Genomic DNA, 17,407 nt, shown 5'->3' on the forward strand with positions numbered 1-17,407 from the left:
GACTTCTTGTGCATGTTGGACATCTCCACAACCCAACCAGAGCCGACGGTGGTGACCATCAAAGATGGGGCAGGGCAGACTTCAGGAAAGAATGGGATTGTTGAGTCTGGGATTGAACAGAGTTTTGCTGGGGAAGCCTACGATCCAAGTGAGTACATCTTGTCAACAAGCCAGATTGGGCTGGGTATAGAATTGCCAGAGAAGGAAGAGCTGTGTGTGATCCAGGGGGATGGATTTGAGCAAGAGGCAAATGATCTGACAGCTGTGAAGGAGGACTTTGCCAACCTGCAATTTTTCGATGACCAAGAATCAGGGGGCGTGGTAGTCAACTGGTTCGATTATGAGGAATCGGCAGAGGCCACTGGATGGCTGGATGATCAACCAGATATGGTGGAAGAATCCCAACCAGAACAAGGCCCGACAGGGGCGAGAGTATCAGCTATGGCCGGAAGGGCCGAAAGTCAGGTTACATTGCTGGAGAGCACGGGTACAAAGAATTTCGCTCAGGACAGAAGCATTGTGAATGCAGGGAAAGTTGAACAACAAACTGCACTGACGCAGGTAGAACAACAGGGTTCTGAGAGAACCGGGAAAGCCAAAATCCATGAGGGGATCGAAAATGCCGGCGCACAAGAACAGGGGATGCTGTGAGCATGCAGGCTGAAAGTGCTGTGAGTACAAACATGTCCGAGCCAGACAGGTGCCTTTTGAATGCCAACGGAATGTGGTGGGAAGACGATGACTTATGTCTTGCCCACACAGACGAAGACTAGGGAAGCAATCAACCAGATGACACCTGGTACCTCGATGAGGTTGATCACATGACAAGAAGCGGGAGGTACTTCAAGCCCCCGCACCTAGACCAACCCGAGGCATCTGGGAAGGACAAAGAAGTCGAAAAACAGAAAGAGAAGCAGATCGAAGAGGAAGCTGCACTGAAACAGCTAAAGAAGATACAAGCAGACATCTCTATCTGGGGACTGCTTATGACGTCGCGAGTACATAGACAGGCTGTCTTATCTGCCATGGACAAGTCCAAGCTCTCTATAGATACTACACCAGAACAGCTGGTTAGGCTGGTTTTTCCGGGAGGAGGTTCCCCGGCATTAACCTTTTCAGACAAAGAACTACCGCCTGAGGGCACAAATCACAACAAACCCCTCTACATTTCCGTGGAATGTAGAGACAAGTGGATATCGATGGAAATTGTTGATACGGGGTCCGCTATCAATGTCTGCCCAGCCAGAACAGCGTATGCAATCGGGTTGAAGCCCATGGACTTCGTACCAACTACTCAAGTGATCAGAGCATATGATAATACTGGCAGGGAAGTGATGGGGACTGTCAAAATTCAGACCCAGGTTGGTCCCGGACAACACAACATCGAATTCCATGTCTTGGACGTTCCCGCAACCTTCAACCTACTTTTGGGGCAACCGTGGTTACACCAGGTCAAGGCAGTCTCTTCCACTTTACATCAGATGTTGAAGTACCCTCACGGGAAGGGGGTGGCTATTGTCTTCGGGAATTCATCAATCCATCCGCCGCCGGAAGTGTCCACGCCAGTCTTGGAAATCGAGCATGGCACTGAGGACGTGTTCTTATCAGGGTTCACTTTGGCTGAGGCTCGAATGGTGCAGAATATTATGGCTGTGAATGAGGGGGTGTACGTTAGTGCTCAATCCGTCTACCTCATGAACAAGTTACAACACATCCCCGGAATGGGATTGGGAAAGAGCGGCCGGAAGGGTGTCGCAGCATTGGTCGAAGTGCCACACAACCCTCATACCTTTGGCTTGGGTTATATGCCCACCAAAGAGGACTGGATAAGGAAGGGTAAAGAGATGGCTGGGAGAGCCAGAGTAAAGAAGGCTGGGAAGCCTTTTGAGTTGATGCATAAGCCCATTCAGGGTACCCTAAACGGACGCTTTGTCCGAGAGGGGGAGGACTTTCCGTTTTGCAGCTTCCCCGAGCCGTGGCTAAACGCGGAGAAGAAGCGCGTGCCAGGTTTCGAGATCTTCTTCGACCTGCAACTACCCGGGGATGACGTTGCCGAAGAGCAGACAGACCCATCAGCTGAGGTTGGGCAGTGTAAGAAAGTGCAGTCTGAGGACACCGAACTTGAAATGGGGGTAGCACTGGCGAGTCTACTCTCAAATCCTCCGATCGACCATGAGTGCTTGGGGGATAACTTCTCGGTATGCGTGATCGGGGATGGAACGGCTGCGAGACCGCCAGCAACTATTTTGGATGCATCTATCGCACCCTCTCTCACTTGGCAGTACGAGGAGGGATTTTTGTCCAGCAGCACCGGGTCAGGTAGTGAGCCGGAATCTGATTCCACCGAGTCCTGTGAGTCGGAATCAGGTTCCAGCTCAACTGAGTCTGAGTCTGGTAATCCTGGGGATGATAACCCGGATGCCACAGTTATGTCCAGGTCGTCTTTTTCTTTCTCATTTGAGTCTGTTGTAATCGAGAACTCGGAAGATTTGGATGTGCTTAATGAGAATCAAGTAACTGTGGTTTCTGAGTACTTTTCTGTGCCCTTAATTTATTGCATAAACTCAGACTTTCAAAATTTTGATGAAAACGACGAGGAGGAAATTCCTCCGATTTTGCAACGTTTAATTGAGCAGGAGCAGGAGAGATTTGTCAAACCCTTAACGGATGAAATCATTATCGTGAATATTGGTACTGAGGAGGACCTGCGGCTGGTCCAGATCGGGTCCACGTTGTCTTCGGAGGGACGCGAGCGCTTAGTCGCTTTACTAAAAGATTTCAAAGATGTTTTCGCGTGGTCTTACGAAGACATGCCGGGGATCGATCCTGAGATTGTACAGCACCGGATCCCCCTTGACCCCGAGGCCCGACCTGTCAAGCAGAAACTCAGAAGGATCTGCCCGGACTGGGCTCTCAAGATTAAGGAAGAGGTCACCAAGCAAATCAATGCGGGCTTCCTGCTGGTATCCGAATACCCGACTTGGTTGGCCAACATCGTTCCAGTGCCGAAGAAGGATGGCAGGATCTAGGTGTGCGTAGATTTCAGGGATTTGAACAGAGCTAGTCTGAAGGACGACTTCCCCTTGCGGCATATTGATGAGTTGGTGGACTTCACAGCAGGGCATGCTTTGCTCTTATTCATGGATGGCTTCTCAGGGTACAATCAGATAGTAATGGCACCAGAAGACAGAGAAAAGACTGCATTCACCACCCCGTGGGGAACATACTGCTACAGAGTAATGCCGTTTGGGTTGAAGAATGCCGGAGCTACTTATCAACGGGCCGCGACCACAATATTGCACGACATGATCCACAAAGAGGTTGAGGTGTACGTGGACGACATGATTGTCAAGTCCAAAGAAAGAGAGGGCCACTGCAGCGCCTTGCAAAAGTTCTTTCAAAGGATCAGAGAATTTCGGTTGCGGCTAAATCCTCAGAAGTGTATGTTCGGTGTTACAGCGGGAAAAATGTTGGGATTTCTGATTACACAAAGGGGCATCGAGGTCGACCCTTCAAAAATCAAGGCCATCTTAGAAATGCCACCACCAAGGACTAAAAAGGAGGTGCGAGGCTTTCTGGGTAAAGTGCAATTCATAAGACGGTTTATCTGAAAATTGACCTTGACTTGTGAACCACTTTTTGGTCTCCTAAAGAAAGGCAAGAAATTCCAATGGGACGGCCGATGCCAAGCTGCTTTCGAACAGATGAAGGAGTATTTACAGAACCCGCTTGTGTTGTCGCCACCAGGGCCGGGGAAACCGTTAATATTGTACCTTTCAGTGACTGAGACTACAATGGGCTGCATGCTCGCACAAGAATCAGAGGATAAGGTGGAGAGGGCCATCTACTATCTGAGCAAGAAGATGTTGGATTACGAGACCCGCTACACTCCGCTCGAGAAGGCTTGCTTAGATTTGGTATGGGCTACCAGGAAGCTGTGACACTACTTGTTAGCTCACTCCGTAATGTTGGTTTCACGACTGGATCCCATCAAATACCTTTTCGAGAAACCGGCACTTACGGGTAGGCTAGCTCGTTGGCTGCTGTTGCTCTCCGAATTCGATCTGAAATACGTGACATGCAAGTCAGTTAAAGGAAGAGCAGTGGTAGAGTTCTTAGCCGATCATCCAGTCGAAGGAGGTGAAGCAGTTGAGTACTTATTCCCAGATGAAGCCATTTTGCACATCGACGACGAATATTGGACGATGTACTTTGACGGAGCGTCAAATCAATACGGATATGGGATAGGAGTGTTGCTGATAGCACCCGACAATTCCCGTATCCCTCTAGCCTTCAAACTCCTGTTCAAAGTCTCGAACAACGAAGCAGAATATGAGGCGTGCATTGCCGGTCTAGAAGCGGCTCTGGAATTAGGGGCAAGACGGTTGGATGTCATCGGTGACTTGAACCTTGTTGTGTCTCAAGCAAAAGGAGACTGGAAAGTCAAAGAAGAAAAGATGGTGATGTACCACCAGACCTTGGACTTGTTAATTCCTCGGTTTGAAAAGCTAAACTTTGCTCATCTTCCAAGAGAGAACAACAGGTTCGCAGATTCTTTAGCAACTCTATCTTCCATGATAGGCATCCCGTTTGGAATCCGGATGCGTCCAGTTGTCATTGACCAGAAATTTGTGCCAGCCTATGAGTCGATCGCTGCTATAGATGAGGTTCAGGACGAAAACCCCTGGTATTACGACATTTGGAATTTCTTGGAAAAGGAAGCATACCCGCTAGGGGTAAATGCCAAGGATAAAAGGGCGATCAGAAGAATGGCCGTTCAGTTCATCATCTGTGGGGGTAAGCTGTATAAGAGAGGTCATCTGGGAATGCACAAGCTGTGTGTTGAAGTCGAGGAATCGAAGCGCCTGATGGAGGCCATCCATGGAGGAGAATGCGGCGCGCATATGAACGGAGTAATGCTAGCACGGAAGATCCTCAGACAGGGTTACTACTGGTCCACCATGGAGGAGGATTGTATTAGTTTTGTTTGGCGATGCCACAAGTGTCAGATTCATGCAAACCGCATGAACATCCCGCCGTCGAAGCTGTACAACATGACTTCGCCATGGCCGTTTTCAGTTTGGGGAATTGACATGATCGGGGCTGTCACTCCAAAGGGGTCGAATGGGCATGAGTTCATCCTGGTTGCGATAGATTATTTCACGAAGTGGGTCGAGGCCCAATCGTATGCAGTGTTGAAGGCGTCACACGTTGCAATGTTTATCAGAAACAACATCATTTGTCGCTATGGGGTCCCAAACGGGGTCGTTTCAGATAATGGTTCCCACTTTAAGAAGGAAGTGATTGACTTGTTGGAGAAATACAACATGGCTTTCCATAAGTCATCTACATACCGGCCGCAAACCAACGGAGCGGTCGAGGCCTCCAACAAGAATATCAAACACATACTGCAGAAGATGGTGGAAACCTACCGGGATTGGCCAGATAAGCTGCCATTTGCTCTGTGGGGCTACAGGACTTCAATCAGAACTTCTACCGGAGCGACTCCGTATTCATTGGTTTATGGGATGGAGGCCGTTCTACCTATCGAGATTGAGGTTCCGTCATTACGAGTATTGGCTGAGTGTCAAATAGCCGAAGTAGATTGGCAGCAGAGCAAATTTGAGGAACTCATGCTTTTTGACGAGAGAAGACTGAAAGCACTGTACCATGTTCAAGGCTATTAGCGCAGAATTGCCCGGGCTTTCAACAAGAAAGTTAAGTCCAGGAATCTAAAGGAAGGAGATTTGGTGCTCAAGGACAACCGAGCTCCCATCCACGACCCAAGGGGCAAGTTCAAACCCAATTGGACTGGTCCCTACATCATCAAAGCTATTTAGTCAGGTGGAGCTGTGGTTTTGATGGATCTAGATGGCCTAGAGTTCTCCCAACCGATCAACATGGACAAGTTGAAGAAATATTACCCCTGAGAGGCTCGCTAGGCCGAAAACCCGAAAGGGCGACCTAGGCAAAAGTTAGAGCACAAAAAATTGGAAAATATAAAAACTGAGCTCGCAAGGTTGAAAACCCACAAAGGGCGACCTTGGCAAAAGTTAGAGCGTAAAAGGAGAGTGAAAATACCCGAGTGAACCTAAGCCTGAACTACGTAAGGCTTGATTCCCATCTTTGGGATACGTAGGCAACTTCACCCTGAAGTTCAGCCATAAACTTTTCCCCGATCAACTTTGTCCATTTTGATCATCTCAGTCATCTTTATCCATCAGCGTTTATCGTGATCTCCGGTGCAGTGCTGTTCAGACTAGGGGTAACTTTCCGTTGCCACAACGGTGCAGTGCTATTCAGACTAGGGGCAACTTTCCGTTGCCATGCAGTGCCGCGGTACTCTTCGGACTAGGGGCAACTTTCCAGTCGCAGGGATCTGGGGTTGTGCATCTCAGTGACAGATCTTAGGCGTGTCCAATTCTGATCCATATCGAAAATGATTTTGAAAAGTTTTAATAAAAGTTGACTTTGTTCAAATTAATCTCTGTACAACTAAGACCATTTTTGGACCAAAGCGGAAAATTTTTAGTACCACAACCTTCAATTTCATTGATTTCAAAACAGAGTTCTCCTGCTCTTGCATACAATCGAAGTTGCTTTTTATTACATTCATAAAGAAAACTTGAAAGTACTAATAAAGCAATAAATCCGGGGCATAGTCAAGTCAAGTATCCCTGCGCCCCCTCCCAGAGCTGGTCGAAGCCTCTAACGCCAAGCTAGGCCCAACCTGTGCCTCCTCGTTGAGCCAATCCAAGCACTCGTCAGACAAAGTGCAACTGAAAGTGGGAGCCGGAGCTAGGAGCTCTCTAGTCCTCCATGCTGTGATATATCGGGCAAGTTGTGCACCTCGGACCGGGAAAGCAGCCGGGTACTCAATCCCCTTTGCCGTGCAAATCTGATCATGACCGAACTGGCGCAGGAACCGGAATGGAAAGTAGAACACACAGTGGGTCAGACCAATCAACTGGATCCCGATCAGCCTGGACATGCTATAGCTCATTGCCGGGAGATTGAGCCAAAGACAACGCCAAGCAATGCGATTTGCGGACAAATCGCACATCCAGTCAAACCACCACCTTTCATCAGGGGCATCGACTAGGCATTGTCGAAAGAAATAGCCTCAAGTTGAGTAGGCTGGGCAGGAGTCCACAACCTGCAATTTGTCCATCAACCATACCTGGGGGAGGGATGAAAAATGAGAGAATAAAGAATAGAGAGATGTACGGTGAGAGAAAAGTGAGAAAAGGGTTTTGTGAGAAAAACCGAGCCTGAGGGCCGAGTGATGTGAGCAAATACATATGTAAGTTTGGGTGGGAAACATTACCTGTAGTAGCAGTGGACTCCCAGCAAATCTAGTCGTCTCCCGGCGATAGATAGAATCCAAGTCCATTAGTGTCTTGGCCAAGGTCATGGCAATGCAGCTCTTTCCTTCTTTCAAGCCTTGAGCAACTTCAATCAGACGAATGCCAAATCCGCCAAAGCCTGGGGAAAGCAGAAAGTGAGACAGTAGGCACAAGCAAAGGGCGTGTTGCCGGAAACCTTGCCAATAATGGTTGCTGCGGTCACCGACGTCAGAGAAGCGATGAATCAAACTGAGGATATCCAGTTCGCCATTACAGATCAGAGACCGAGCGTCATGCGCGGTGAGCCCACACATCCGCCCTAAAGCTTGGGCGTGGCCAAAGCGGAACTGGGGCAAGACCTCCTCATGACATTCAGATTCCATCAAAACTTGAAAATCTTCAAAAGTTGGACATACCTCTTGCCCGCCGAAGCTAAAGACATGCGTCACCGGGTTCCAAAACCTCACCGCGGCATGGAGGAAAGGAAGATGTAGCGGAGTGCGGCTCAGCGTGAATAGTGCATTCAAGCCGAAACCCCAGAAGTCCAACTTTTTCGAACCATCTAGAGAAGCGATCCAAGCTGTGAGATTTTCAATGAGAAACGCCTCCATTTTTGTGCAAAACTAAGATGAATTGAGTCAAAACATGGAGCTAAGGCTTTTAAAGAGGAAAAGACACTATTCGGGGGACAAGTGTCAAAAATTGGGCGGTTGCTGAGCTGAGTGGCCGGCCATTTCTTTTTTCAAAACTAGCTGGTGGCCTCCCCTCTACAATAAATCTGGCCGGCCGGCCCCCAAAAGTAGCTGGCCGTGCTCCAATGTGTGTCTCCAGCCCTGTTTTACCCTCCGAGGGAAAGTATCAAGCATTTCCGTGCAACGGATGTGTCGAAGGCCTCTATTTCCCTCTGTTTCGGATGCGTTCCGTTGCCCAGATCGTCCGAAGTACACTTCATTTTGTTAAGTTTTGTTTATCGAGTTGTCGTTTTGCTTATCGAGTTGTTTGTCGAGCTGTCGTGTTTCATGTTTTTGAGTTGTTACTCTTTGTTTAAGCATTTTTTTTGTTTGAGTCTTGTTTATTGAGTTGGCAACACTATTGTGTTTTGCTTATCGAGTTGTAAACTTGCTAAGGTTTAGTTATATCTTAGAAAGTTAAGTTGTTGCGTCGGTTCACTACCTGATTGGGCAAAATGCACAATGCACATTTCCATTCAATCTCATTATGGTGCAAAATGATGCGATATGATGCTAAGAGTTTAAAATACAACACTTTTTTCAAAAGCTATTTCATTCCATCATGCCTCGCTTGTTACAACATTTTACAGGCTAAGGCACAAGTTTTACAAAGAATAAAACTGCCCAATAATGTACAATGTGCTACAACTACTAGCAAAAAGATAAATAAAACAGGAAATAGCCGCATCTGTGCTCTCAAGAGCAGTAATAAGAGGCCCTCTTCGTCCTCTTCTGCAGAATAGACTCTCCGCCACCATCGCCATCACCATCATCTGAATCGGAGTCGTCATCCTCGGGATCCCCCTCAGCCTTGCCTCCACTCCCGGAACCAAGACCGGAGCCGTCTTCTCTGTCAGCAGATGTCTCCGACTGACGGTCTGCAGCCTCCTTCTCCTCATCCTCACCAGGCTCCTCCTCTACAATGTGTGCTCTGCGTCTACGAGACGACCCCTCCCCTCGAAAAGGCCTGGATGGCCCAGCTCCTCGGAAAGGCCTGGATGGCCCAGCTCCTCGGAAAGGCCTGGATGGCCCAGCTCCTCGAAAAGGCCCAGATGGCCCACCTCCCCAAGAAGGCCCAGGTGGCCCGGCCTGCGGCTGAGCATATACCGGGGGCATCTGAGAATAAAGAGTTCAATTTAAATACATCAGTCCAAATATGTACATCAGATGCAGATACAAAAAAAACTACATGAAGTGGGTACATGTAAACACAGTGTATAAGTGAGGTGTGTGTCAGATGTGCTCTACACAAGTAGCCTATCAATGCAGTAGAAATCAGCATATCATTAGAAGTATGATAAATGCCAGAAAACTAAAGGGTACCTGGAAGCCCATGATAGACAACTGTGCCTCCCTCCGCAGGACCATCCCCTCAAGTGAGGCTACCATCTCGAGCACCTGATCCATATACTCAACAGGGGGCTGCAGATGTAAAGGCAAGGGCATCAGTAAAGGAATGAAAGTCCAAGTATCTGAGTAATGAATCAAAGCCGTAAAACATACCGGTGGTGAGTCGGGGTCCCTGACATATCGATGACCGGGCATCGGAGGCTCTATCGGGATTAGAATCGGAGAGGTAGTCCCATACTGCCACCTCATCAGCTCGGTCGGCATATCCGGCCACCCAGGATGAGGATAAGTCGGAGGAATCAGGGGAACCGATCCACCCCCACCTCTAGATGTACCAGCCCTGCTGGTGGAAGGAGCGTCTGCAGCCCGAGCCTAGGCCTGGCTCGAAGATGGCATGCCAGCAGACCTTATCGTCGGAGTACAAATTCCCGTCAACGGAGGCATCAGGTATATGTGACGGTAAGTAGCATAATCCCCCTCCTCAAGATGTAGCAAAGCATCAGTACCCAGCATAGCATTAACAACATCCCGGGAAAAGAGCATATCAGCAATCCGCATATCGACTGGGGGTGCTGAGGGAGGGTCCTGAGAAGTGTAACCCCAGACCTGACGCAAGAAATGGTCCCCCAAAAACCAGGCCCTACCAACCGGCCCTTCGAACAGGAGCCTGTACCTGGAGGCACCCCACCCTCCGGCAAACTGGAATCGGAGACCTTCACCTAAAGGCGCCCAGGGCTGCCATGTAATCTGCGGATAACAGGCGCATAAGCCAAGCAGAAATCGAAGATGTACAGGACAAATCAAAGATGAAAACAGAAAGAACTGAGAGTTCTGAAGTACCTCCGACGAGCGCACCGTGTCGAAATACTGTCGCAGGTAAAGGAGAGACTCCCGAGGTCTTGGCCGGTGCTGGCCTTCAAATACAAGTGAGTACGGGGTCACGAGAGGTCCTGCTACCACCAACTCCGAGCCCAATGTCGGGAAATATACATAGACCCACAACTGTAGAAAACAAAGCAGAATACGAAGTGCTGAGGACAAAATGCACGATACAGAGTATAAAGTGCGTCGTGTGTGCGATGTGCAGGTAATGAGGAGCAGAAATGTAAATCAAAAGGGCAGAAAGTACCTCCCAGGCTCTCCAATAGCCGCCAAGTAAGTCCCCCCGTCCGCGGGAGGTCGCGCTCATGTAGCAATAAAGGGTAGCCAAGCCAGCGCCACCCCAGTCATACCGTCTGACCTGTGACAGGTCCACCTAGGCACTCAACAGGAAAAGCCCAACAGTGTTCCCCCTGTCGGCAAACAAAGTGGTCCCAAAGAGGAACATCAGAAAGCCGCGGGCATACTGTGCTGCCTCCTTAGGAGTCCCGGGCTCCATCTCCACCCGTCGGAAATAGGAAGAGAACCAGGTGTATCAGACTCTCTCCGAAGCTCTGTCAACAGGCGGGCGAACCCCCAGCAGATATATCCAAGCGTCCTCCCACCGGCCTATGTCCTCGTCATAAGGGATAGGCCAACCTCCCACGTCAAGGCCAGTTAGCACAACAAAGTCAAACGGGGTCATAGTCAAGTCCCCCGTGGCAGAAAAATGGAAGGAGTTGGTGGTGTCCCACCATATCTCCACCAAGGCGGCCATCAGCGTCCTCCTGGCAGGACAACGAGATAGCCCAGTACAGAAGGACCCAAACCCCGCTAAGTCAACCAAATCCCGAACAGCCTCTGGGAGCTCGGCGTACCAGTCTCTTGCCGCGGTAGAGCCATACCCCCGCACAGTGCGAGAAGTCACCTAAATTCAGGATGAATACATGTTTCAGCATAAAATGAATAGGCTGCGTGCAAAGTAAAGTAAGTTGGGCTGTGTGTTCAACTCTCAATCAGTGTGTGCTGCGTGTTCACCTTCAATTTGGGCTGTGTGTTCAGATAATCAATGTTTTGGGCTGCGTGTTCAACTCTCAATCAGTGTGTGCCGTGTGTTCACCATCAATTTGGGCTGTGTGTTCAGAAAATCAATGTTTTGGGCTACGTGTTCAACTATCAATCAGTGTGTGCTGTGTGTTCACCTTCAATTTGGGCTGTGTGTTCAGAATATCACTATTTTGGGTTGTGTGTTCAGAATATCAGTGCTTTGGGCTGTGTGTTCAGAAAATCAGTGTTTTGGGCTGCGCGTTCAACTCCCAATCAGTGTGTACTGCGTGTTCACCTTCAATTTGGGCTGTGTGTTCAGATAATCAATGTTTTGGGATGTGTGTTCAACTCTCAATTAGTGTATGCTGCGTGTTCACCTTCAATTTGGGCTGTGTGTTCAGAAAATCGGTGTTTTGGGCTGCGTGTTCAACCCTCAATCAGTGTGTGCTGTGTGTTCACCTTCAATTTGGGCTGTGTGTTCAGAAAATCAGTGTGTTGGGCTGCGTGTTCAACCCTCAACCGATGTGTGCCGTGTGTTCACAATCAATTTATGGGCTGAGTGTTCAGGAATTCAAGTGATTGGACCGTGTGTTCAGAGTGCAAACAGAATGCAAGAAAATTCATAATACGTTACAGAAAAGGTAAGAACGAAGTAAATACCTCTCGTGCCTCATGGGAGAGATGATACTCTGGCTCCCGCAGAAGGAGATCCCCAGGTGCTCGCTCGTCAAAATCGGTGAAATGATGGAAAACAGCCCACGGGAGAACGTGCACTGGTGGGTCATACCTCTCGGGGATGAAGGGGTGAACCCTCGGAGGCAAAGACATGATGTCAGGATCGCCTCTGGCGCCTGGAGAACCTCCGCCGTGGGAAAATTGACCCGCCATTTCAAGAAATCTGCAAAAGGGGCAAAAATGAGCAAAAATGAGCCAAAATTGGAAAAAGTCAACAAAAGTCAACTCTCGGGAAATGAAAAAGTCAACAATAGTCAACTCCCGAGAAAATCTTCCAAATATTGAGACAAACTCACCTCAAGTGGCGAAAATGAGAAAAGAAGCCTCGAAACCAAAATTTAATCGGTTCAAAGTGCTTCGAATTGAAAGATTTTGCGAAAACAACTTGCGTGGGATGTTGGAAAACGCGTATAGAGCACAGATCTGAGGGAGAAAATGGTTTGGGAAGCTAGAGAAGAGGATTTCGGAGTTGTACTTGTGAGCACAAAGTGTTTGGATAAGTGTATTTAAAGAAAAGAGGCTAAAAAGGCAAAACTGCCCCCGGATTTGGCAAAGTGGCCGGCCGGCCACTTTTTCTGGCAGGCTGGCCAATCACTTTTCAAAAACTAGCCGGTGGCCTCCCTCTCCCAATAAAGGTGGCCGGCGGTGTTCCCCACATGCCCCCCAAGGTCCCTGCAAATTTTGGGAGGGATTGGAGTCTCCGAGACCTGAAAAAGTACAAGAGAAGTGCACTTTCTGTCTCGAAATCGCTCCGCCGGAACTTCAGCTTCAACTTCCGATGCATGTCTCATCGTTACTCATCGAAAGTGAGGTATATCCTTTTGAACATGTTGTTGTAACCTCTCTGGGAGGTGAACCGGAGACCGTGATCGAGTCGCCCTCGCCGAAACGCGCATTTCCTTGCTCGTTGTTTTGTGACAAACATACATCCTGGTATACGCTTGTTCTGCATTCTCATGCACATGCTTGCATTGTCATGCACGTCTCTTTGATATCACCGAGCCTCCATTCTTATACTCGCGTTGTCGCACGCGTTTCTTCCTGCATTGCGATGCACTTTTCCATCGGCACCGCGATTGTCTGCATTGGATATCACATTGAACATATATTGTTAGATATGTTGTACTTGTTGAATTTCTTTTGCAGGCACGATATTGTATGTACGGTTCATTTGAAGCTGGTGCGACCAGACGAATCGCGCAGGTATCGTATCTTCTCCGTGTGAGACGCGACGAGAATTGAATAATTCTCCACATTCCTAACTGCATGAAATGTAGTTGTTGCTTTGCATTTTTGCTTAAAACTGTTGCATCTATTTGCGAATACTTGCTTCATTACAGCTTGCTGCATTTGCATGATCATCAAGTCGCATCTGGCCTTGTGCATACCGTTTTGCATTTTGCCCCCTTCCTGCGGGCACGCCTGCGGGCACATCTCCATTTATCTCACCTGTTTGTCTAAGTCTTCGGCCTTGTCGAAAATGGGTTGTCTCTAGGCTTTGACATTCACTCCCGTCACTTATGACTTTCGAGTTCTGTCAAAGAGGGGCAACTGTAGACACCCCATTTTTGACCGACCTTAAGACTCAGACGTCACCGATTGAGCGCTTGGTGATGTTGCATATCGTGCTCGTTCAAAGGTTTCAGAGTCTCGGCTGCGAGCCTTGCCTCCGGACTTCCGGACTCTTTTGTGCTTTGCCTCGGTTTGCGAACCAGGCTCTGTTTTCTCTATTTTCTTTGTTTTCTCTTCCTGAAGGGAGGGAGAGGTCTCGTAGATCATCTCTCAGTGGCCGTAGGCTACATTTCGTGGTCGTAGGCCATTTTGCCCGTTTGGAGTTCGGTTTCCGGTTTTTCGGAGCCGTTGGCCGTGTGCCTCGGTTCGGGACCGCTTAACCATCTCCGTTTGCTCCGGTTTTTGGCATACGTCTTATATCCTCCCTTTTGAGGGACACTGTGGTCCGAGAAACCGGCTTCGTGGTAGAACACCACTCCCGGTGCCTTACAGTCAGTTTTCGGGGCCTCGGGCTGCGCGTTTCGGCCCCCGAACCTTCATTTTGCATCGGTTTTTGGTTCATTTTTGGTAGGGACCTCTGTTTCATTGCTAGGAAGGTCATAGAAGGATGGGAGGCCAGTAATTGTTCTGTCAGCCAACTTTATCCCTTCATCGCCCTCCGTCGCCCGATTTTTCTCACTTCAAAGCCAATGTTAACCACCCTTGGGCCATTTTCTTGCACCCTAAACCCCATATTTGTGATGTACACATCTGGAAGGCCACCAATATTTGGTGGCTGGCCAGTAATTGCTTTTGAACCTTTTGAACCTCTTTGAAAAGTGGGTTGTTCTCTCTCCTGGTTCACTATCTCCAGTTTTTGACCACATGATTGTGTTGAGCACACATGGGAGGCCACCAATATGTGGTGGCCAGCCAGCAATTGTTCTTGGACCTTTTGACCCCTAGTCGACCGGCCATGGGAAGTAGCCGACCGGCCACCTGCAACCTGGATAACCAGGCGGCCTTGCTCCTTGCTGCAGGTACATTTCAAATATGCATCTCTTTTCCGCCCAGATTTTGTATCCTGGGGGCCAACTTTTTGGGGGGAAACTTGAATTCATTTCCCCCCCATTTTTCCCCCATTTTCTCCCCCCCTTTTGCCTATAAAACCAGCCTCTCAACTCTGGTTTAGGGGTTAGAAATTTTTCCTTTGAGCTCCCATATTGTATCTCTCTCCCTCTACACTTCCAAGCTTCAAACCTCTCAAGTCCTACACTCATTTCTACACCACCACCTAACACCACACCACCACTCCATTCCAACAGCTTGGAGGGCCTTCTCAGAGCTTTGGAGGCACCTTTTCTCAAGCCAAAAGGCTGCTAAAGTTTGGTCTTCAAGGGTGAGCAACATTTCCTCTCTTTTAAGCTTATTTTTGTATCCTTTCTAAGCCATACATGCTTGCATATTTGGACTCCGACCCTAACTAAAAATAGCATTATTTTGAGGTCTTCGTCATGTTTTTTTTAGGGTCCTTCCATGTTTAAGGTCCCTAGCTACCACTTGCTTCATTACCCCTCTTGTGTGCCTCTCTCTTGCATAGTATTTTAGGCCTATATGTAAACTTTTTTGAGCTCTGTCATAAACTGTAAAGTATCTTATTTTGAGCCATTCTTCAACATTGTGGAAGGGCTCTTCACTGTTTGAGGCTTGTATCTATCACTTGCCTCTTTATCCCTTTTTTGGCCTTATTTTTGCATGATTTTTTAGCCCCTTGTGCTTATATTTTTGGGCCCTAGTCCGAACTATAAATAGCCTTATTTTGACCCCCTCTTCATGTTTCAATTAGAGACTTTTGCTGTTTGAGGCTTCTTTCTATCACTTGCTTCATTATCTCGCTTTCGGGGCCATTTTTGCATGCTAGCTTAGCCCCATTTGTGTTCGCTGTTTGGCCTTCCTTAAAACTGTAAATATGCTTGTTTTAGGACTGTCTTGAGTTATGATTCGGGGCTGTTTTGGGTCATATTTTAGCGCTGAAATTTGCATGCTAGCATACCATGTTCCATGCCTTGCCATGTCTTGTTAGAGTGGCATTTTGTGCCTTAGGGTCGATCCTCGGTTTGCGTGTATGCGTGCGCGCATCTCGAGTTGTCTCATTTTCATCGTATGGCCTCTTATGTGAGTGTGGCTGAGGTCCACTCATGTTGGTGTAAGTCCATTGTGCATTGAGTATGCCATTTCATTTCATAGCATTGCGTATGCTAGGTTGTATGTTAGCGCATTGTGTATGCCATGTCATCTTGTGCATCGTGTATGCCATCTCATAGCACTGTGCATGCTAGGTTGTATATTAGTTGCATTCATGCATGTCATGCATATTGCATTGTGCTTGGGATAGGAGTTAGCCCGAGCACGGGAAACGAGGGACGTTTCGTACTTGGAGTGACGGAACGTGTCTCAATTCCCAGTCACCGACACTCCGGATTATCCATGATGGAGTTTAGGTTTTGTTGTGTTTATGTGTGCATTCATTCCATATTGAGTCATGCAAATCGACTCCTCGGCCATCATGCATCGATATGCGTGATTGGTGGCACGAGGATCGAGGACTACACTCCCTGAAGAGTAGTCACGCATACATGTGTGAAAATACATTGCCATGCCCCTTTCCTGCTCTCTGTTGCAGCAAATCAAGAATCAGCAGTCTTCCGGGGTTTGGCACGCTTTCCAAAAAAGTATTACAAAACAGAGGCTAATTGGGGCGTCACAGTGGATTTCCGTGCAAAGGCGACCCGGACATGCATCATCTATCATCTGAAGAAGAGTCAAGGTAGTCCCTGGCTTGCATGCCAGTTTATTGTTTTCTTAGTTAATTTGGTAATTAATTAGGATTTTTGTAATTATTTGGGCTGTAATTATTCGGGACTGTATATTATTTATTTGGACCCTCTGTGCGAGGGCATAATTGTAATAAGTGTGCGTGTGTGTGATGCATGTCTTCCAACCCCACGTCTTTCTCCCTTTTATTTACCCGCTTATGATGGTTAGATTAGGGCATGTTTTCATTAGCATACAGTATGATAGCATGTTTGCATTCATTCATCTGTTTTGCATGCACCGGGCTCGACGCATCAAACTGCATCGTATTTTCAATTCCAAGTTGAATACATGTTAGCTGTAGCATTTCATATGCCATGTTTAGAATAGCCGAGCCCACTATAGTTGCACTCTTGCATGTGTTGCATTAGGCATTTCAGCATATTTAGGATCATGCATGGATTTCTAATAGCTTCTGTTTTGGTTTGGAGTACTCGGTAAGTTTTATGCTTTAGCATCCTTGCATTCGTGTGAGTGACTGCCATGCATAACATGCTTACCATGAGGCTATATGCTTATGTGATATAACTGCCTGAATGCCTGTGGGTGAAGGTTAGGTTATTTGGATTGGAACAATTCATTCACTGTGTGTTTTAAGCCCACTAGATAGTGGCAAACTCATGTTTTCTAAGCCCACCTGAGGGTAGCAAATCCACGTCTTAGCCTACTTGCGAGTAGCACCATCAAACCATTTCCAAACAAACAAACATGAAATGTTTTGTTCTAATTAAGGCGATCCAGCCTATACTTGTATGCTGTGCGCATCACATAGTAAATCTAGGCTAATAACCGGAATAAGAACACATAAAGTTTTCAAAAATAGATATCATGGTTAGTAGAGACCGATCTTTGATCGGGCGAGCGGGGGTGCTCACGAAGTGACCTTCCCCAATCGTACCCAAGTTCCCGAGCCGAGGCAACTTTGGTGATGATGGACACGTGGCCTTAGGCAAACGAGTCAAGGCTTCGTAAATT

At 47.9% G+C, this 17,407-nt stretch overlaps 1 protein-coding gene across 1 annotated transcript; it reads right to left on the reverse strand.

Annotated features, from left to right (window-relative positions):
* Positions 1-8,526: 8,526 nt before the first annotated feature.
* Positions 8,527-9,494, reverse strand: LOC145799195 (uncharacterized). The gene is made up of 2 exons (XM_082888735.1): positions 9,401-9,494; positions 8,527-9,193 (listed from the first exon to the last, which is right to left on the reverse strand). The coding sequence occupies exons 1-2, from the start codon at positions 9,482-9,484 to the stop codon at positions 8,774-8,776; spliced, it is 504 nt and encodes a 167-aa protein (XP_082744861.1). The 5' UTR covers positions 9,485-9,494; the 3' UTR covers positions 8,527-8,773.
* Between the last annotated feature and the right edge of the window lie 7,913 nt (positions 9,495-17,407).

The sequence above is a fragment of the Camellia sinensis genome, chromosome 9, assembly GCF_055761805.1.
Source record: "Camellia sinensis isolate YWXY chromosome 9, ASM5576180v1, whole genome shotgun sequence".
In the NCBI taxonomy this organism is placed as follows: Eukaryota; Viridiplantae; Streptophyta; class Magnoliopsida; order Ericales; family Theaceae; genus Camellia; species Camellia sinensis.

What these genes read in the sequence shown, in the direction of transcription:
- LOC145799195 (XM_082888735.1), bottom strand. Translation starts at nt 9,484, where the DNA reads ATGGATCAGGTGCTCGAGATGGTAGCCTCACTTGAGGGGATGGTCCTG. An exon ending in TGTCTATCATGGGCTTCCAG is followed by an intron (nt 9,194 to 9,400) that starts GTACCCTTTAGT and finishes CTTTATTCTCAG; the next exon opens with ATGCCCCCGGTATATGCTCA.